The sequence below is a fragment of the Monodon monoceros genome, unplaced genomic scaffold, assembly GCF_005190385.1.
Source record: "Monodon monoceros isolate NGI ecotype Baffin Bay Population unplaced genomic scaffold, NGI_Narwhal_1 Super_Scaffold_16, whole genome shotgun sequence".
Lineage (NCBI taxonomy): Eukaryota > Metazoa > Chordata > Mammalia > Artiodactyla > Monodontidae > Monodon > Monodon monoceros.
The window spans coordinates 75839647-75862409 of record NW_021703772.1 but is presented as its reverse complement, the minus strand read 5'-3'; the positions used below and the strand labels follow the sequence as shown (position 1 = coordinate 75862409).

General features: G+C 38.3%; 1 protein-coding gene across 2 annotated transcripts in view; it reads left to right on the top strand.

Moving 5' to 3' along the window:
* The first annotated feature begins 3151 nt into the window (after positions 1-3151).
* Positions 3152-22763, top strand: part of KCNJ3 (potassium voltage-gated channel subfamily J member 3) — a 157954-nt gene continuing 138342 nt past the window's right edge. Inside the window, exons 1-2 of one of the 2 annotated variants that reach the window (XM_029224525.1) lie at positions 3152-4042; positions 14468-14684. In XM_029224525.1, coding sequence (XP_029080358.1) covers positions 3341-4042; positions 14468-14684 — 919 coding nt within the window. In that variant the 5' untranslated portion in view covers positions 3152-3340. The remainder of the gene's footprint in view (positions 4043-14467; positions 14685-22763) is intronic. The other variant, XM_029224526.1, reaches the window with a different exon arrangement.

The window sequence follows — 22763 nt, the reverse complement described above, 5'->3', positions numbered from 1 at the left end:
TAAAAAGTGGGAATGTTTAAAAGCTTGGAAATGAAATAATTAAATGAAACTATCAGAGAGCTCTTCAGTTTCCATGCCACTGCTAAACATATACGATTCTAAGGAGACAGATCTAGTAATACTACCTAGGACAGTTTGAAGGAGTAAAAGACTAAACGCAAGAACATCATCTGACTTTGGGTCTAAGATGAAATGGGGATTTGAAGAAAGTTAGTACCATTTTTAAAAGAGAGATATTGCAGTGGGGCAATCAAAAGGATTTGGCAACTGATAGAATATCAGTTCTAAAGCTAACAAGCACAGGAAGGATTACTTTGTTTTAATTTATATGCTCTTTTATATTAAATTATTTAAGTGACCTGATTTAGTGATGACTTTTAATTCTGCATTACTCAATGCATGTGGAGTTTCTAGTGACATATGTATATGGGTATGTGTTATTGATCCAGCAAATACTTATTGTGGACCTGGTATGTGACCGGTAGTGTTCTAGGTGTTGGAGACAAGGTCCTTGCTCTTATATTCCAGGACTCTGTTGAAGAAAATAGTGGCTAGAAAAAGAAGTGTCATGAAGATGAACTAAGATGATATGGTAGGGGGTACCTGGAAAGCTAGTGAAGGGGCTCCTTTAGGAGGACGCATTCAGGCTGAGCTGAATGACTGAAGAAGCCAGCAACGTGGAGTGCCAGGGCAAGAACGTTCCAGAAAGAGAACACAGATAGGCAAAGGTCCAAGGATGGCGATTATGCCTCAGTGGGTTTCAGGAATTAAAAGAAGCCAGCCTGACAAAGGCATCATGATTAGGGGGAGAGTAGTCAGAGATAAGAGGAGAATATGTGTTAGTTCCCAACTTGGGGCCAACTCCAAACACTCATTCCTCATCTCTTGGCCTTGTTGCAATTTTACAGCCCAGTCTATGACATCCTTTGCAGCAAAAGGAGTTAATAAAACCACATTCATTCTCTTTTTCATGTACCAACTTTGGCAAAATGTTCAAACTCCCAATTTTTCAGAGTAGAAAGCTGGGGGTCAAAGATGTTTAGCAACTTGCTCAGGGTCACACAGTTTGTAAATGGCAGGGCCAGAACTCAACCAGGTCTTATGATCCAGGCCCAGAGCAGTTTCTGCTTCCCACAGTGTCACTTTCCCTTCTTATGTAATCCTAAAGAATCACAGTCACTGACCTCTTATCAGAGAGCCCGCAGGAGATGTCTGTAACCCAGGATAGGCGTTTTAACCAAAGGACAGTGAAAGAGTCCTCTATTTATGGCTGACAAGGTACAGGGCTTACCTGCACTAAGGTTTAGAGATAGAGAATTAGAAGGGAGCACCTATTGGCAGCGAACTGGCAGAATGATTATGTACTTATTTTCCTTTGCCTGGGAGTCCTGCAGCAGCCCCTTGCTTTCATAACCCCATGATTTGATAATTTTCCAACAAATTCAATTTTACGTGTTTGGACTGAATGGAATATGCCATAAGAGACCATAGCATCTTAGAACAAACATGAAATGTGGTAAATAAACTGATGTTTACGCATGGGCACTGTATTAGCTGTTTCTGCACTTTGCCCCTCCATTAAGTTAACTGCCAGGCCTGGGCCATTACAATCCAGCCTTGTTCCCTCAATTACAGCCACACATTAACTCCGGACATTCCAAGTCTTTCCAATAGCCATTTTCAGGGAGGACCGTGAGCTTTCCTAGGAGTGCCTCCCCTCCTTTCTGTTCCCATCTTGAGCCCCCTCTGCTACTTGCAACTCTGAGTTCTGAACAGGCTTATCTCGAAGCCAGTCGGGATCCCTGTTTATGATGCATCCTCAAACCCAGGCATCCGTTTACACGAGAGCCCTAGTTAGGCATATTGTACTTCTCTCCTTTCAAAGAGCACATTTGCTGCTTGCTGGGGGCTTTCTGCCTGAGGCAGGGGGGCGAGGAAGGAGAGTTCCTTTGGGAGCAGATTTAGAGTCGCTTCTCATTGGAGGGGCCCGCTTTTTCCTGAGCTGCCAGACACTGCAGGCTCAACTGAGGCGCGGAGGTGCAATTCAGGCTGGTGAAACAGTGGAGGAAGGCAGGGACAGGCGGGGCTAGCGCGGCTCTGCAGCGGATCACAAGCACCAACACACACACCGCTCTCCCGCCGCCCCCTGCTCGAGCCTCGCTTCAACTAACCGGGGCCACAGAGACGCGGACAGGGAGCGGGGGACCGAGGAGGGGAGAGGACAAGGCAGGAACCGTGAAGCAGAGGAAAAGCTGGAGCGGAGCTGGTATTTCACCTGAGTCTGACCCGCATCCCGAGGCTCAAACCCCCTACAGCTGCACCGTTGTCGCCTGCTGGGAGAGCACGGCGCCAAGGAACCCTCGAGTCCCGCTCCCAAGTCGTTCTGTGCCCGGCGCGCCAGGATCCTTCTGGTGGGGGGCAGCGCGGTGCCCTCAGGAAGGTGCGGAGCTTGGGGGACCGGCGTTGGCGCCCGTCGTGGTGCCCCAGAAAAAGTAGGGGCGAGGAAAACCGCCTTCAGGGCAGAGTGCGAGGCCAGGCTGCCGCTGCCGCCGGCCGCGCCGCCTCCTGAGCTCTCGCCTTGGGTGAGTGCTCGGCTTTAGCGCACCGCCGCGTCTCTGCAGCGCTCGGGGGCGGCCTGAGGGCCCCGGTGGCGCCCGCGGAAACTCAGCGGCCCGCGGACGGCAGGCGGACGCGTCTCCGCAGTCCGGAGCGGGGACTCTGAGCCCGGAGGGCGTGGGTAGGGGCTGCTGTACCCGTGCCCGGCAGACATGCCTTTGGGCGGGATTTGGGCCAAAAGATAGGAGGCGGGAGCGCCGGAGGGAGCCGGGAGCCGTCCCGCAGGGCGGGCGGTCGGGAAGCGGCGGGGAGGGGGGAGGGTCTGGTCCGAGCAGGTAGCGCCGCTTCGGCAGCCCGGCGAGTTGGCCATCAGTCTTAAAACTGTCAGTTTGGGAGCGCTGCAGGAGAGTCAGGAGGGCTGTGGGAAGGCACGAGGGGGCCCCCGGGATGCCGGTGGTGAGGGAAGAAAAGAGAGGCCTCGAAAAGCTTGGGGGCACATTTGCGCTCGGGTTCCTAGTCCTTGCAGCCCCCCTGCCTTGAGTGTGGGAGAACACTTTTTTTGTTTTAAGACTCAGCGTGGAGAGAAAGCCTCCGTCCCAGGGGAGGAGAGGCGTCTGCGGGGGGCAGAGACCGCAGCTACCTGCCGGGTGCGCCCCCCGCCCCGGGCACGCAGGCGTTCGTCCCCCCTTTCTCTCCCGCTCCCACCTCCTCATTGGTGCTGGTTTGCAGCGCTCGGCTCCTGCGCCTTCGCTTCGCGTTTGAATCTGGCTCGCCCCTCCGTATTATGTCTGCACTCCGAAGGAAATTTGGGGACGATTACCAGGTAGTGACCACCTCGTCCAGCGGCTCGGGCTTGCAGCCCCAGGGGCCGGGCCAGGGCCCGCAGCAGCAGCTTGTGCCCAAGAAGAAGCGACAGCGGTTCGTGGACAAGAACGGCCGGTGCAATGTCCAGCACGGCAACCTGGGCAGTGAGACGAGCCGCTACCTCTCGGACCTCTTCACCACCCTGGTGGACCTCAAGTGGCGCTGGAACCTCTTCATCTTCATTCTCACCTACACCGTGGCCTGGCTCTTCATGGCGTCCATGTGGTGGGTGATTGCCTACACTCGGGGCGACCTGAACAAAGCCCACGTCGGCAACTACACGCCCTGCGTGGCCAACGTCTATAACTTCCCTTCGGCCTTCCTCTTCTTCATCGAGACCGAGGCCACCATCGGCTATGGCTACCGCTACATCACCGACAAGTGCCCCGAGGGCATCATCCTCTTCCTCTTCCAGTCCATTCTCGGCTCCATCGTGGACGCCTTCCTCATAGGCTGCATGTTCATCAAGATGTCCCAGCCCAAGAAGCGCGCGGAGACCCTGATGTTTAGCGAGCACGCGGTGATCTCTATGAGGGACGGAAAACTCACGCTCATGTTCCGAGTGGGCAACCTGCGCAACAGCCATATGGTCTCCGCGCAGATACGCTGTAAGCTGCTCAAAGTAAGTGCTACCGGCCCCCTCCCCACCTGGCGACCGCCAGCCCTCAAACCTGGGAATTAACTCACCTGAGAGCCACCCTCAGGCTCCTAGGCTTGACTAACGCCACAGGTAAACTTCCTTGTTTGGGAGCTGGGGAGGGCGTGGAGGACTGGGCAAAGAGAGTACAACTGACAGTTCTGTTCTTTTCCCACCCACTCTCGTGCTCTTATTTATTTTATTTTATTCTTATTTATATTCCTCGGATGTATTTGTGTCACTTTCTGGACTAGTAACGCCAACGGAGTGGTGTTGGCTCCTGGACCTCTGAGGTACACAAGTGCCCTACTCTCCTTCCTACCCTTGCTGCTTTGCTCTTTAGAGAGCTTTTGAGTTGTTGTCAATAGGCTACTCCAGTAAACTTGAAGTATTAAAACTGAACAGCTTTTAGTTTGAAGAAAAAGGTGCTGAAATTGCTTTAATTTTCACTCAGGGCTTTTCTTTCTTTCTTTTTTTTTTTAAAATTTCTTTTTTTCCCCCTAGTAGTATTTAGCAGGTGGACTATTCCTTCAGACCCAAGAACATTTATTCTAACTCTATCTGTGGTCATCTTTTTTAACAAGTACACAAACCAGAGAAGCAGTTTATAAAGTGGAAAAACAACACCTGGTTGTTTTCAAGTTTTATTTTCACCAAATATTTTCCTAGAGAAATATTCTGTGAAAGCGTGAGTGCTTTTCCTGTAGAGTCTCTTATTAATTTTATTCTTAATTGCCTGTTTCTATGAAGCCTTTGTCAATTACAGATTTCACTTGAAGCTTTTCAGCATCCATTAAATAAGATTGCTTCCTACCATCAGCAGTGTAAATGCTAAAAGAAATTGTTCATGGAGTGATTATTAAAGCAAGGTCCATCTAGTCGTTAGAGGGCACCACTACAAACAAGAAGAGAAGCCCACTCTAATCACTCATCCAATTAGAGTCTAGGAATGAGGGATACGAGCCCAGTTCTCTATGTGTTATTTACAATCCATCTTTTTGAGGGATTTGCCTTAGTTTTCAAATGTTCATAAATTGAAAAGATGACCTCAATACAGTCTTAAAAATTTATCTGAGATTGCATGGAAAAACCATAGCCCCATTCAGAACTTAGCATTAATAAAATGAAAACCTGAAATATTTAAGTTGAGATTTTGCCTTTGAGATTTCAATTTTACTCTACAGGTCCTCTATCGTTTTACACAGCCTCAGTTTATATGGTAGTTAAAAGTGGTCCAATGTGCTTTAAAAAAAATTTGTCTCTTGCGTCATTTTCATTACTCATTTACAAGGTCTTACCCTAATTATTCTTGACCATCTTGCTCAGTATAGTGTTGGACTTAAAGCAGCTCAGTTGTCCTGTCACTCCACATCATATGCATATTTACTATGCTACAGACAGTAAACAAACTAATTGTGTATAGCTTACTGGAAAATTTTCAACCTGGTTCTGCTGTATATGTTAATTAAGATAATGGTGAATACATAATTTGAGTAGATCATATTCTTTATAATTAACTCCAATGGGCTGCATGTAATTTTTTTTTTAATTTAACTTAGTATATCATGCTATGGACCACATTTGAACTGAGTTGTTTGGATCAGGCTAAACATGTTGTAGACATGTTTGTTGCAGGGGTGTTTGTTGTATGTGCCTATTTCTATGAATAGAACAAGATATATAACCTCTCTTTTTAGGTTAGGCCTACCAGCAACACTTTGTAAATGTAGTGCAAAAGTCTCTGTCGTGGAATCCATGTTCATGTGTCACTTTGAGATTGTTACTGAAGAGTAGTTTATCATCTTGATTGGTGTATTGGAAACTTAAAATTAGACTTTAAAGGTCAGTTATTGCTGTTCTCTAGTTTTTCAAACATATAAATACGTTTATTAAAACAAATATCTTTTTGAGGAAACATATTTAGATGTTTTTAGACTATCAAATTTTATTTTAACAAAATCAGAAATAATTAGAATTAATCTACATAGTAGGTTCTTGTTTTTGTTTTTGTTTTTTTACAAAGTTGTAGTGAATCTGAAGCACCCAGTGTCTACAGTGGTTCAGGACACTGATTTTTATGCAAGTATCACATATACCACAAGGAGTGTCCTGATCAAACAAAAAAAAAAGATTTCTACCGTTGGCAAACTTGGAGCAAGGTGCTATATTAACACAAGGTGATAAAAACATCTAATTAAAACAATATGTATAATGTTCTTATAAAATTTTTTACTTTTGATTTGTTGGGAAGATGTCAGTGCTAAAAGTAAAAATAATTGGCATGTGGAGTCAATTTATATTTAAACAAAATTATGGTGAAATTCTGTCCTGCTTTTTTTGTGAGGGGAGAGGGTTGATCAGTGGCAGCTCTTCATCCAACCAGTTACTGTAGTTTGCTTGAAGTTGATTTGTCCTGTAGCCATGGTGATTAAAATGAATTCTCATAGCTCTTGTCATTTCCTTAGACTTCATTTAAAAGGAGCCATGTTTTATTAGGAAACTAATAACATTCGGCAAAATCAGAGGGAAGATTTGCCTTTAATAAGTGACTCTCATTTTCTTTTAGGGACTGAGATGAAGTGATCCAAAACAGCCAGTTATATTTTTAAAGAGAAGCTATACCAAGATCTTAAAGCAGTAATATTTTGATATTGGTCTTATACATCCTTACTAAATATTATTACACATATTCAGTTTCTTCTCTTAACCCATGTTTGACATTTTAAATGTAAAATTTATGTATCTTTAATACAGAGAAATATATAGAATTTTAAGGCAACAAAACCATAATATTTAATAATAGTAATTACAGTCTATATGAGTTCTTCCTATTACCTAATTTAATTTCATTTATATTTTTCTATTGCTGTTTTCTTATTTGCTGAATAAAAGCTTATTTATCAGTATTACTATAAGAATTATATTTGATGATTTAAAGCACTTCTATTCTTGTAAAGAATAGAAAAATAAGAACATGCATATGACTTTCTAATCCTGGCTACTGTGAAGTTTACTGTGCATTTTTTTTTTTTGAATTCTGTGTCTTGATGGAAGTTTTTCTCTTATAACTTCTCTAATTTTTAATATTTGTTAACTTATATGAAAGCAAATTTTATTTCAACTCTATTCCCATCTTCCAAGCTTGCAAATACTGAAATTTATTTCAATATTTAATTATAGATCTTCCAACTTTATGCTTGGAGCAATCAGTCCTTTTTTAACTTAGAAAAAAAGAAAGCAGATTAAATAAAAATTTAAGAATATAATTGGAAGTTATTCTTTAAAATTTATAATGTTATTATGAATACAGCTCTAGAAAGCTCTTTTAAGATGAATGTTCTTTCTCTTTTCCTCTTTTCATCCCCATGAAGATGTTTTATTTGAATTTTATTTTTTTTAACCTAAAATATAGGAACTAATGAATAGGAAGGTCATGTTAAGTTAATATGACATCCAGTTTAAAATTTTAATAAAAATGCTTGGATTAAGGAGTTGAGACTAATGGTTGATACATTGGACACTGTAATTCAGTGTTGGGTTTAAAGGATTTGGAAATCTCACTCTTTCCTACAAATCTAATACTAATGGTTGACTGGCCTAGACTTCCATCTTATTAGGGAAAGATTTAAACTTTTTGATACATTATTCAAGAATTTGCACACTTATTATCCAAAAACCATCCCAGTTACATGTATACATACGTGTGTGTATATATATATGTAGACACTCAGTCAAACCTTATTTACATAAAGTAAACATAAAATCAATTATTGTTAGATATATATTTTGAAATTAAGAGGTAAGGTTAAATTTTTCTCATGGAAGTATAATATTATATCTTCATATTTTTATTCATGGCATATAGTCATCATCTTCCTTTCCTAGGATGTCAGCTATGCAACCCTTAACTTTCACCTAATGAAAGGTAATGATGCCCAGTTATCTTCTAATATATCACATACATTATTTTTATACTCATCTTTTCTATTCTCCATTTATATGGATACTCAGAATTGGATGCTATCTAGTTTCCTCATATGAATGTGATCCAGTGCAGATGCAATAAAAAACAAAATTGCATCTGCAAAACTAACAAGCTCATCATTTTTTTCATATATCTTAATATTTTGTTAATCTTTTAACCACAGTGATTCCTGGACCACTTGATTCCTGACTTTTTTCATATATTTATTAGTTTGCCTTCATTCCATACCTTGCACTTTAATGCAATTATGGTTTTGACTCTATATGACCCTATTTTGTATGACTGACTCTTTTCTCCAATTGGTCTTGGTCAATTTGCACTTTAGTTTTAATCTTGAGATCATTAGTTATCTCCTTTAAAAAATTAATTCACAAGTGAATATCTATTTAAAAACTCTTCTTCTGAACATCGTACAAGTGGTTAGTAGAAAGATTCAAGGAGTCTAAGACTGAGTACCCCAGAACTCTTGGGGCTAGATCTTATAATGGTCAGTGAGTTTTTTTAGGTAGGTTTATTATGTCTTTAAAAAAGAAAGTACAGTTTCTATGGAGTCTAGCTTTGCCTTCTCTGACACAAGTACAGTAATTCTGTAATAGATATAGAACTTGGGTTCTTTTTAAAGACTATAATTACTATTCTTCTTTTAAATAGTAGTAATATGTTGTTTTGTTTTTAATTTTTAATATGGTTCCTGAAAAGGACAGGGTGGCTTGTGCTCAGGGGAATACAGTGTGAACAGAAATAGGGACATAAAGACCCAAAAATAAACAGTAGTAGGTAAGAACAAATGATGAAGAGAAGCAGGAAAAAGCACTTGATGGATTTGAGGGTGTTTGTTTGCTGAGTAGGAGGGGAATGTGCAAGTAGGGTTACAAATCCTGTCCACAGTTATTATTATAAATTCCATAAAAAGTCCTCAAGGAATTATAAAGCTGTTCTTTCATTTAAATAGTATAGAAGCCTCACAAAATTTATTACAGGATAAATTACATTCCATCTATAAGTTACTTTCTTTTCATAAAAGTGAACATATTTTTATGGGATAATTGGCTTAGCATTAAAAATCTTTATTTTAGCCTTGATGTTGGTCATATTTTTTTCCACCTGTGTATTGATGGAATTTCAAACCTAAGGAGTCAAAAGAGGGGAGTTCCCTGGTGGCGCAGTGGTTAAGAATCCTCCTGCCAATGCAGGGGACACAGGTTCAAGCCCTGGTCCAGGACGATCCCACATGCCGTGGAGCAACTAAGCCCATGCACCACAACTACTGAGCCTGCACTCTAGAGCCCATGAGCCACAATTACTGAGCCCGCGTGCCACAACTACTGAAGCCTGCGTGTCTAGAGCTCGTGCTCTGCAACAAGAGAAGCCACTGCAACGAGAAGCCCATGCACCGCACCGAGGGGTAGCCCCCGCTCGCCGCAACTAGAGAAAGCCTGTGCACAGCAACGAAGACCCAAAGCAGCCAAAAATAAATAAATAAAATAAATAAATTTATAAGAAGTCAAAAGAAATGTACAACTGTAGACAGTCCAGTGAAATTCTAGGTCCACACTTTCTTCTACCTGACTTTAATTTTGGTCTGAGTCCCAAAATCATTGCCAGAAATGCTTTGAGTCACAAGGCATTGTTGTTCTTTATACTGGTACCTGCTTTTGGCTCATTTCCAAATTTTAGATTCCACGTAGTACTCTGACCTCATTGCATGTAATTTTATTTCTGACTTCAGCATATATTCAACACACACACACACACGCACACACACACACACACTGCACATTTAAAGAGGAGAAGTGACATTACAGATAAAATGGTGGGGAGGTGGTAGGCAAGAAGGGCTGCCCTCTCTGTCTTCAACTATGTTTTCCTTCTTTTCCTTTCTGGACCACTGGCCCTCATTACCTTTTCCAGTAGGTACGTGTGAAAAGTGGTGGTGGTGGTGGGGGGGTGGATCAAGCCTTAGAATATTATAGAAGTACTTCTCAAGAGTCAGATGTTAGAGATTAAATTTTTTTTTTTTTTTAAATTCCCCTAGCTTCCCTCCGAGCTAGGAAAGAGCACAATGGCTATAATTAGAACACAATAATGGGTTGGAGAGATGGGAGAAAGGCAGCAAAGAGATTGATTGTATTGGTGAAGTGTGTCCCTGCTGAATGAATGTGGGCAACTGATCACAAATATCCCAGAAGGAGGATGGCGAAATGTGGATCTACTTATGCCAAGGGCAGTTCTAAATGTGTATCCAGAGCGGGGTGTGTGTGTGTGTGTGTGTGTATGTGTCTTTGTCTTTGGATACATACGCTACAGTCCTTTATCTGTAATAAGAAAGCTGTTTGTCTGTAAAGTACATGATGATAATAATCCCTTCTAGGCATCTGTGACTTTTGATTCCTTTTCCACCTGTAGTCAGAAGTTGTAATTTATTATCTTGCAGGCCTTTTTGGACTCTAAGGGAGTTCAAAGTCATTTGACATTAGCTGCTTCTTTGAAATTAGTACATGTAACTATAAAATGAGGCACAAACCTTAAGTTCTAGACATATATCCATGTGGCATATAATTAAAGTGTGTGTAATAGAAATACTACATTTCAATAGCAATATTTTTATTACAAAGAATAACTTAGAAATTATTGCCAAAATCTAAATTGCACACAATCATTTCAAAAAATCCAGGAGGTTCTACTTATAATGTTTTTGGGCACTAAATTTAAACAAACTTTATGCCTTAGAGTTCCTTGAGTTTTGTCTTAACTCTCAGAATTTCCTATAATGCAACCAACCAGAAAGTCTTTAAAATGGCAGAAAAATCTTTATTTCCTTCCCCAAAATATTTCATACAATTGATAATAAAAGTTGTATGTTAAGTTATTCTCAAGTGCTAGTGTTTTCAAATTATGTTCTAAATTTTTAAGAATTACCAATTTTCCATGAACTGTTTTCCCTTCCACTTTTTCCCCACTTATTTATTCAATAGTTTCAAGATTTTAAATGATTATTTCATCAAGTAAAGTCAACCTTAGAAATTTTAATAATTTATTGTATCACTCTTCACCTTAAGCAATTGTTTAGAATTGTTGTTGATCTCGACTGTATCTATTTACATATTATCCAGGAAAAGGTCATGGTTCTGTGTTCCCTTTTGGAATTAGGAGGCTTATAGAACAAGAGGAGATAATGTAGACCAGGGACAAACTGCTCTACTAATGAAAGATTTCTTCTTTTATTATAATTCTTAAGATGACATAATAAATAAAGGTTAAATTGGTTTTTACCTACATTTTTTATGCCTATTATCAAAATTTCTGGGTGAAATATGGTAATTGGTATCTAAATAAGAGAACTAGAAATGGATGAAATATCATTGCTGCTGATTTATTACATACTCAAGGTACAGATCACAGTTTAATTTTATAAAGGCACATCCATAACTCCTCTTTTTCCTTTGTATCTTTTATGTATGTGTTACAGTTCCTTGAACAAAAGTTCTCTAACTCCACTTATACAAGTTGAGAGACTATAACTTACATATGCTTCTTTTCCCCCCTTGCTCCAGAAAAATCTCTGGAATTGCCCCAGAACTAGAAAAGCCTAGATTAGAACTCCTTGTAAACCTAGAGTAGAATGTGCATGCTTCTGCAAATGTATTTGGTAGATATATGTCAGGTTCTGGGACATCGTATTTGGCTGAGTATTGATAAGATAACCTTGCTCTGCCCAGGAGCTCAGACTTCAAACAATTCCAGTGCTCCAGGCACCTGCCAAACACCCTTCCCTCCTCTAAACAGAAAAGCGTTCTCTTTAATTCACAGTGAGTAATAGGCTTCCCAGTCTATTACAGAGTCAGAGAAGCAAACAAAAATCAGGGAGGTAAGCATATTGATAGTTGAAGTATCTGTTGGCCTAACAAAAAGGAAGAAGACGTGAAAGATAAAATTGTGGATGTATGTAGTACCTCAGTGTCATTTAAAGTAAGATTAAATTTATCCACTGGAAAATAATTTTTAGTGAATAAGTAGGGAATTTCACTTATCGGAAAAAGATGTAAGTGTGGAAAACATCTTTCAAAGAAATGAAGTATTGTTTTCCCCATAGTATCACAAAATAGGTGCAGTTGTCAACTTTGTTTCTGCCAAGACTTGGATAGGATATAAAGCATTTGGGAAGGGGTATAGGCATAATTTTGAGTATATGGAACACATTTTTAAAATCGAAAGATAACATGGAGTCTGGAACGTTATGGACGTTAATGGAACAGATTCATGCATATTTAAGTCTCAATTACCTACATATGAATTAACTGCTTTGCTAAAAATAAAATATTTCTTATTCTAGGTTGGCATTCTCCTGATAGCCTATCTGTTTCTAGGCCACTTCTTTTTCATGGGTTATTGAATGAGCAGAGAATAAAGAAGCTAATGGCTACTCTAAGAATGAGGTGCAAGTATAAATAACAAATATATAAGTAAGGGAGATGAATTTTAGCCTTGGTGTACGTATATAAAAATTAGAAAAATATATCTTCTTTGGGGGAAATTATTTTAAAATAAATGGGAAACTGAGTTTAAAAATTATGTTTGTGAATATTTTTATTTCATGCAGAAAAAGCAGAGCTTAGAATAGTTGGTAAAATGACCCAAATTCTGATCATTAATTATAAATGTCAGAATACCACCTTGTGTTTATATAGCACCTGTTTCTTAGTAGGTGAGAGAACAATGACCCAGGATTTTTTGTTTTTATTTATTTTTGTTTTGTGTTTGACTTTTATTTTGTTACATTAATCAATACATGTTATACAACTGTGTATTTGCAAAGGTGCTGGTCTCATCTGTATTTTACCAATTTGAGAATATATATAGAAAGATAAATGAATTCTACTGGCTTAGAAATGACTAGTTTTCTCCAACATTGGTTGTTAGAGCTGCTGTTTTTATTTTTGCACCATCAGGTTTTTCCATGTTTTTTTTTTTCTTGTCAGTGATCATTTTCTTCTTCTTTTTAAATTTTTAATCAACTAGTCATAAGGCAGAGAAGAAAAATAGTCTCAATATTTTCATTGGACTTTTTTTCTATACAAATAAAACTCCTGAGTATCACTAATTACAAAGTAGTCTGTCTAATTGACTAGTTCTGCTTTTGAGACTCTGCAATTGCTGCGGTAACAATTTGCCACCAACTTGGAACTCTTGGTTTTGTTTTGCTGTGGAGAACAGCTTACTAAACCATATTTTTCAGTATTTTCAGGCTCGTTTACAAAGCCAGTGTCTTTCCGGGAACTCTGAAAGTAAGGATTTTGTCTTCAGTCTACCGATTCATTGGACAGACCAGTGTTGCAGAGTCTGTTTTGTTTATTAAATTTGCTTTGCAAAGAGTCTCTTAAAACATATTGGATTCTTCCAAACCCCATTCAACCAGCAGCAAGCCTCCCTCCACCCTGATTTTTTTAATCCAGCTTTTATTTTACCAGCATCATCATATAAATATTTGCTTATTGTGATCCTTATAAGCAACATATATGAAAAATGAATAGAAAAGAAAGATAAGTTTATTTTCATGGTTTGCTAATTGTTAATAATCGTATTTAATTTTTTTTAGCATGCAAGGAGTTTGTTGAATTAAGCTTTACAGTGATTTATACTGATACTGAGTGCCACTGCCATATGAAAGTTTTAGTAAACTACAAGTTGTCTAATACAGAGTTTTTAAACTGCATTTTGATTTAAAGAAATTCAGTTGAGCACAAAGTTTGACTAATTTTACAATTTATAAAATAAATAAATAACTTTAATGCAGTTTATTACTAGTGGTTCGAAAGCCACTAGTTAACAGCATCTGCCTTTATTTTTATTATGTGAGCTGTTGTGTACATAACATTATTCAATATGATAACATCTTCACTATTCTATTCTAGTTTCTATCTGTTACTTTTCAAAGGCCCTGGAAAAATAAATTATTATGTTTGCTTTGTAATAATGCAATGAATCTGTTTTTAAATTATGATCAACCTTTTTTAGCTTTAACAAACTCCGTAAGAATTGCCTACTTATTTGCTTTGGGAGGAAAAAACATCTGGCGTGTAGTGCATTATCATTTAGTGATTTATGTCAAGCAGTAGCACATATACACTTAGTTCCACAGTTTGTGTTAACAGCCATTGTTGGACCAGGCATTTCTCCAAAGCTCATGAGTTAGGGACTGGTAATTATAGTAAGTCGTGTATTATAAATAATGCATGTATGTTCCGCATGAGCTATGTGGGATTTCGGCCCATTTGCTAGAACATAGCTGCATAATGATTTGTTTGGATTTTGTTGCAGATGATTGATAGTGCAGAATGTTGGCAATGATGTAAATTACTGTTGGGCTGCCTTGCAAATTTCAGTACAAGTGGTGATTTCTTCTCTTTTTCTGTGTGCTTGTCTAGTCTCGGCAGACACCTGAGGGTGAGTTCCTTCCCCTTGATCAACTTGAACTGGATGTAGGTTTTAGTACAGGGGCAGATCAACTTTTTCTTGTTTCCCCCCTCACGATTTGCCACGTGATTGATGCCAAAAGCCCCTTTTATGACCTATCCCAGCGAAGCATGCAAAGTGAACAGTTCGAGATTGTCGTCATCCTAGAAGGCATTGTGGAAACAACTGGTGAGTAAAAACATAGATATATCATGACGTTTCTTTATTCCATAATAACATTATATTATATGCACAATACCTATCATGGTTTGGGCTAAATGTCTCAGCTCGCAATAATGAAAGTAATGACTTGTCTGTTATTTCTTTGTAACATTAAGTTGATACTGCTTTGAAAATGAAGATTTACTGTTGTGATGATTGCATTTGTAATGTTAACTCAGAAATACTTACTGCAAAAAAAGAAAGAAAAGGAAACTGAGATGACTCCTAGAAATGATTATGATGTTCTAGTTTAACTGCAGACTTGGATTTCCTATAATCATATATTTTTTAAAAGATTTAAGGTTAAAATAAATTCAGGGTAATTAGTGAGCAACCTGAACTCAGCATGCGTATTCTTGCCTTAGGGATGGTGATTCGGGTGTCATTGACAGAGCTTTAATATGCTACTATATGCAACCTCAGTGGAAAATTCCCTGTGTGTGTGTGTGTGTGTGTGTGTGTGTGTGTGCACGCGCGCGCCCGCCCGTGGGCGCGAACCACACTAAAGTAGCATTTTAATTTCAAAGTGGGTCAGTAGATTTCCCCAGCTGAACCTTGACCAAAAATTTTTTGAAAAGAAATTTTCCTTTTCGGCTTTGGTATAGCTATGTGCTGTATGTTACTTCTTAAGATGTGATGTAGCGTTGCTATGCTGCAATACCCACAGTTTGCTACTCTCTGAGGAGAATAAGGTTGGCAAAGGAAAGAAACAATAAATCAGAGTATATTATTTGGGGCCTAAGCATTGCCAGTTGGTTTGGAAACTGCTGGATGCTTGAGACTAATAATGGAATATTTACATAATTATATCTATCTATCTTGAGTTTTACCCTTGCTACAAGTAGTGAGAGAGCAAGAAATACTTTAGCTTTCAATTTTTTTCTACTAATATCATTCTAATAATCTTAAAGTGCTAGTTATTATGTATAAACTATAGCATTGAAAGTAACATCGGCAATAGCATAGATACATTCAAGCCTTATATCAAGGTGGGAGACATTACATAATGAAAGTATCTCCCATCTTGATATAAAGCTTTGTCCAAGGGGCAGGGGGAGGCAAGCCACTGTAATCTTATACATCTGTTACATAACACCGATTTGAAATTTGGGCAAGATACTTAATCTCCGTAAACTTTTTTTCTCATCTCTCTAGAAGGAGAATGATATAATAATCACTTTGAAGCTACCTGTTGTATTACTATTATTTTATTATCATTAGTGCTTCAGTTTAAAATTTAAGGTTTTTGAGAACAGTGAGTAAAGAATTCATCAATCTATATCTGGGATTTGATTTCTGTGGACAATTTCATGGTTTAAATTCTCCAGTTTTTGAACTTAAAATTGAATTGATGTCATAGTATATTTCTAAAATATCATATATTGATAAATAATGAAACCAATTTATAAAGGCTTCTAGTTCAAGAAATCTTTACATTTAAATTTTAGTTTTTATTTGTCTTGTTTATTGAAGTAATAATACATTGTTAGAGCTTAAACAGCAGATTTTTTACTGATTTATTTTTAAGCATGTGGTTCTATCTTTGACACAGCTGGTTATAGTTTATTAATTGCTTATTATTATTCTAATCACTGTCACGAGTGAAGTTTCTGTTTCACTTGACAGTCTTAGAAATCTTTCACTAGTTCTATCTATCTATCTATCTATCTATCTATCTATCCATCCATCCATCCATCCAACCATTTTTCCTACTTATCTCTGGTTAGTGTGTATTTCTTAAGAATGAGAAAATTTTTCTACAAAATCACAGTGCAATTAAGAAAAAAATCAGGATATTAAACAATGATACAGTACTATTATTTAGCTCATAGTCTACCTTCACATTTTATCAGTTGTCCTAGTAGTTTCCATCATAGCCCTTTTTCCCTGGTTCATCAATTTAAGGATTATGCCCTCATTTGTTTACTTGTATTCTCAGTAATTTCCATCATAGCCCTTTTTTCCTGGTTCAACATCAATTTTAGGATTATGCCCTCATTTGTTTACTTGTCTTCTCAGTCTCATGATAAAATAGTTCCTCAACCTTACTTTGTGTTCTTGACCTTGATGTACTTGAAGAGTACAGGCCAGGTATTTTGTAGAATGTCTCTCAATTTGGATTTGTCTGAGGCTTCCTTATTCATTATATATTTTTTTGATTTTTGACTTCTACATAGGCATCTTAAGGGAATATTGAATCAGGTTGTTTTTAAAATACACCTGTGTATTCTTGACTTAACTGATGTGTCTTCATCAGATTTCAGAGGATCATGTTTAGTAAATGATATTCTACATAAAGTCATTTGGAGTTTCGTAACATTAAATTATTCATTAGGACTGTAGATTTCATTTTACCATTTTCTGCCCTCTCTCTCTTTTTTTTTTTTTTTAATTATGAACTGGCAGAGACTACTTTCCACAGAAAATGTGAAAACTTGACTGGAGACTGAATTTCTTATTTAGAGATTGCCTTTTATGGAGAAAAGATTAAAGCCTGCCTCCTCTTAACCTCTTAACTAAGCCTGTTTTCTAGATTTAGTATAGCAAGAATAACAGCAAAAACATTATGAATAATTTTTAGAATTTATTTTGTGGAAAATGTATCTGACATTTTGTTTGTGTATATGCCCTAACTGATTAAATCACACATTATTCAAACTCTGAAAAATCTGTCTATATTTTCAGACCTCCCTGAGTCTGGTAAAAATAACATAAACATTCTTATGTCCATATGATCATTTAAAGTTATACTGAGATTTATTTAGATTCATTTTTCAGGATGTTTCCTCCTTTATCCTCCCATTCACAATACTTTCTCACAATATTTATTGCTTGGAATAAGACAGATATGATCTTTTGTGATGTTTTGAGACATCAATAATACTATTTTGGCTCCAGTGTTTTTTGTTATACAGGCTTGTGACTAAATGTTAACAATGTAACTTTCCATCATATTTAACATTAAAACACCAAGTTTTAAAATCATTCATTCATTCACTAGACAAATAACTGAATGTATGCTGTGTGCTTGGAAATATTTGAAATACTGGCAATATAGTGGTGACCAAGACAGGCAGAATCCCTTTCCTTATGAAAGTTATATTCTAACTGGGAGGAAGACTGCAAAACAAAACAAAAAAATAAATAAGCAAGGTATTATCACATAATAATGTGTCAGGAATAAAAACCAAAACAAAACAAGGTTATGGAAAAAAGAGTGCATCCCAGGCTTAGGTTGACGGTTAGGAAAGGTCTCTCTGAGAAGGTGACACCTAAGCAGAGACCTGCCTGTCAAGAAGGACCTCCTGGGCCTGTCTGGAGGGAGAACACAGCAGAGGCTGAGAAACAGCTGGTACAAGGGTCCTGAGTCAGGAACCAGCCTGATTGATTCCAGGAACTAAAAGAAGGTGGTGGTGGTTAGAGCAGAGTGAACAATGTGGAGAGTGGGGTGAGGAGAAGTCTGAGAGGTCGGGGGTGGGGTGTGGGTGCACCTCTGCACTACAGATGATTGCATCGCATCAACAGCGAGTGCTGGGATTCGATTCAAAAGCAAAGCCTGCATTTAAATGCTCGAGTAATAATTTAGTAATCTCAGACTCTATATAACAAAATAAAACACACATTTTTTTCCCCTAGTGGATTGCATGTAGTTTATTTAAAACCCAGTGACCCCAATGCCTAGGGAATGCATAAAACTTTAGACCGTTACCACTTTTCCGTATTAACAGTACTACCTACACAGTCCCCAGCCCCCAAGACAGGCACATAATTGCTCACTTTGCTGCGGTCCTCTGATGAGAATCTTCTGATCTCATTTAGTTTTTGCTTCTTCCCTTCCTGTGGTCTCAGCGGGAGTGGTAGTGGTGGTGAGGAGGGAGATGAAAAATTAGATTTCTCATTTCCTTGAAAGTTTCAGCTTCCAGCTCAGGACTCACAATAATTATTTTCCCCACTTCCTTGGAAATACTCCTCAGTGATCCCGTTCAGGGATTGTTGCCTTCTTTGCTTCCAATGAGTTGGACTTTCACTTCCAACAAGGAACACAACATTTGCCTCTTCATGAATAACCTTTGCTTCTTGGCTCACGTAGCAAATTTCTAAACATAGGTTACCTCTAACTGTTGCTCTCTTTGCTGATTCTCCCGGGAGGGAGAACACTGCTAGAGGCAAACAGCATTGCAGATTTGGCTCATTAGAACTCGATGCTTTCAAACTTCAATCTGCTCTCTGCTGCTATTTGGCAGTCTTCTTAATTGTCTTTTCTGCACTCCCAGGCTCTCTCCCCATGGGATCTATTTGAGACCTTTTCTCTCCTTCCATGCCCCCAGTCCCAGCTGTCCTATCCCTTCCTAGGCCTACTACTCTCCACCTAGTTTATAGAAAAGAATGTGACACTTCAATTTGTATACTTTTTTTTTACTCTCCTTATCCTTTTCTCATGGTTATATCCCCTTTTTCTTTGCTGGTGTCTGTGAGGAAAATGTCTTTATTCTTCTCCAAATGCACCTGCTTTATAGTCATGTTTATTACCTGTGACTCAAGCGCCAATACTTCCTATACCTAATACCTAAAATCTCTTTGACTTTCTTTGTTCTCAGACGTGTCCACGTCTTTCTTCATGAAAAACGTAATCCGGTTATTTATTCCTTTATACTCAAGGTTCTTTCTGGGATTCAGAGACACCACATTTTCCCTCTCCCTCTTTTTCTGTTTCTTCTAATTTTTATTTTCCAGGTGTTCCTTATACCCTGCATGACTCCCTCCTCTTATAAATTTTTCCTGGATCTCTGCCCTTGACTTCTTTCTTCTTGAATCTAGATACTCGATTTTAAAAAATGAACCCACAAAATATGCACAAGTCCATTATTTCTTTTATCTCCAGCTATGAAATCTCTCACCTGCTGTGGCTTTATATATGCCATCAATTTCCAGGACGTTTGTCCACTCGGATGTCACTATTTTAATTCAGAGTCAACTTGTGTAAATACCAAGTAATCATCTTACCCTCAAATTACATCCTCATCTGGAATGTTTGTCCCTATTAATCATGGCTCTTTTGTCGAAGGCCTCCTCCCCTTTCCTTTCTTTTTTATACCCAATTAAGTTGTTCATTCCACAAAATTTGTTGAGCACCTATTACAGGCTAAACAGTGTTCTAGACCCTGGGGACACATTAGTTAACAAGACACAATTCCTGTTCTTGTGGGTATTTATAATCATATATGGAAATCAGACAGCAAAATGACTAAGTGCCTCATTTAGAGTGTTAGAAAATAAGTGCTATGGAAAAAAAGTAAAGCAAGGCAAGAGGGTTTGGGAGTGTAGGGAAGTCAGAGTAGGCTGCAATGAGAAGGTGACATTTAAGCCCAAGCACAGTATCTTGAGTAAAACAAATCCCTTTGCTTTGAAGGGGATTTCAGATAGAGGTTGAGCAATTGTAAATGCTCCAAGGGAGCAGGTACCTGGCTTCTGCTCTCTGTTAGTGGTGTCTCTGTAATTTAACTCTTCCTCTGAGAGTTCACATAATAGTACTTCTAAATCACAGTAGTTGTCTCAGGAATGGATTTAGTATCTGCTTACATGCAGATTGTGCACTATTGAATGTTTGCCTGGTGAATGTGCTTGCAACACTACTATCATGATATACCTGTGCTCAAAAATCCCTAATGACTGCCAGTCAAAATGCATGTGTTCCTTCCTGAGACAATTAGGTTGCCCTGCTTACTGTAATGTCCATACACTGGTGCTCACTGCTGATTCCCATGTCTGCAATAATACCATTTTCACTACCTAGGATTCACTACCTAGGATAGCATTTCTGTCTTCTCTTACATGGCATAAGAACTGCCATATTTGTTCACTCTTCCCTGGGCACTTTAGTCCATGTGCTTTCCTTTAATCACTTATTTAAAATACTGTGTTTTACTATGAAGGGGCTATTAAATACATGCTCATTATAGAAAAAATACAAATATGCAAAATAAAAACCTTACTCTTATTTTCAGCTGCTATACAGTTAATGTATTGGTCATTAACCTTTCAGGTGTCTGTATTCAGATATATTGTTATATTATGCTACACGTACTGTTTTATAACTTGCTTTATTGTATAATATGTTTTTAACATCTTTCATTTCAAATTACAGTTCTACACCATTCATCTTAATGGCTTTATTGTATGCCAATTATGTATCTATCTTAATTTTTATTACCTATCTCCTGTCTGGAATTTTTAGGCATTTCCTTTTTAATGAGATAAATACTCTATAGTCCATAGTTTTAATTTATTTACCACCAACTTTACTATTTTATATAAATTCCTAAAGATGGAATTCCTAGGTAAAGGGACATATACATCTGTTGGTTTTTAATATCTGTTTCAGGGTTGTTATACAGAAAGTTGGTACCAATTTACAACTGGCTATGAAGGTGCCTATTTCCTCATACCCTTGCCAACAATGGATATTATAATTGGTTTCATTTTTGTCTATTTGACATTATTTTATTCTTTTTGATTACTAGCAAGGTTGAAATTATGGTATCTATTGGCTATGAATTTTATTCCGTGAATTCTCAGTCACTATTGCTCATTTTGCTTCCAATTTATTGCTTGCATAAATTGCTTGTATAATTAGCACACTATTTTGAAAAACCCTGTCCCTAGTAGTCTGTCTACTATTATTAAAATAATTTCTTTATATATACATGTATAATTTTTTCACATTCATCTCTTATGTGCTTTATTACATCTCCAGATAAACTGTAAACTGCCAAGATTGACTGAGGACTTTGTTTTGAGGCTGTATTTTTTTTTTTAATGTATATCCTAGGTTGCAGAAAGTAGTAGATACCAGTAAACACTTCTGACCTGTTTGTTGTTATTTTTAACCGATTTTAATAGAGTTGCTCTCTTTTTATAAGCTTGATTTCTGAGTCATAAATTGTTTTCTTATAGGAAATTGATCAACAAGTGCTTGTTGATTATCCATATTATAGTAGGTGTAAGATAGTACAAAGATGATTAAGGAGGAAGTCCACAGTCCAAAGGGAGAAAGAAGTTGAGCTAAACTGAGTGTTAGCAATATGTGCTCAAACAGATGTTATGTCACGCTACAGTATAGGCCTAGAGTAGTGGTCCCGGATGGATTTGTTCTTAAGGAGTCTGAGAAAGCCCCCTGCCTCTTGGCAGAGGACACAGCGTGAGGTGGGACAGGAAGGTGAAGGAGAAGGTCATACAGAGGGTAAGGAGAGCTGGGCATTCTGGCCCAAGGAACAGCAAATGAGAATTCATTTTGTTAGAGGAGTCAAACCATTTGGTATGGTCTGAGTAGAGGACAGGCGGAGGGGAATTGGCTGGAGATGAGCCTATCCTTGAGGCATGGTTTGAACCTACTCCTATAAGCGATAAAGCCCTTGAAGGACTTGAAGCAGGAGAATGCCATGATTGTATTTGTAAGATTCAAAGATCCCTCTGGCTGCAGGTGGAGGATGGATTGAGTGGGGCTGAGACTGGAGACAGACCAGGTGTTAGCTGTTACAGTAGGCCAGACCAGAGATAATTGGGTCCTGCATGAAATTGTCTGACTCAGGCAACTATGTGACTGTTGAAAGTAATGAAAAAGGCCTCTGGTTCCAAAATAGTTGCTTATAATTAAACAAGAATGGGAAAAGTGCTCCGGGATCCTTCCCATTGAAGTTCCGCTCCATACTTAGAAGAAGCTGAGACACCCAGAGAAACAAAAAGATAAATTGGGAAAAATAAATAAAACAGCATGAACAAGCCACTGACTCTTCTCCTGACTAGTGAAAAAACAGTTGGAAATTTCCTAATGAGTAAATCACAGAGCAGAAGCTCAGCTTGTGAATAATTGAGATGTGCCTACAATTTTCCTCTATGAATGATTCTACAATATTTGGCTTTATGAGCTGTAATTAATCATTACACTTTAATGATCCTTCAGAAGATAGTGATCTGGCAAACCCCTAGTGTTACTGCAAATGAGCTAGCTCTGTCCTGACCATTGGAAATTTTATTCATCCTTCCTTA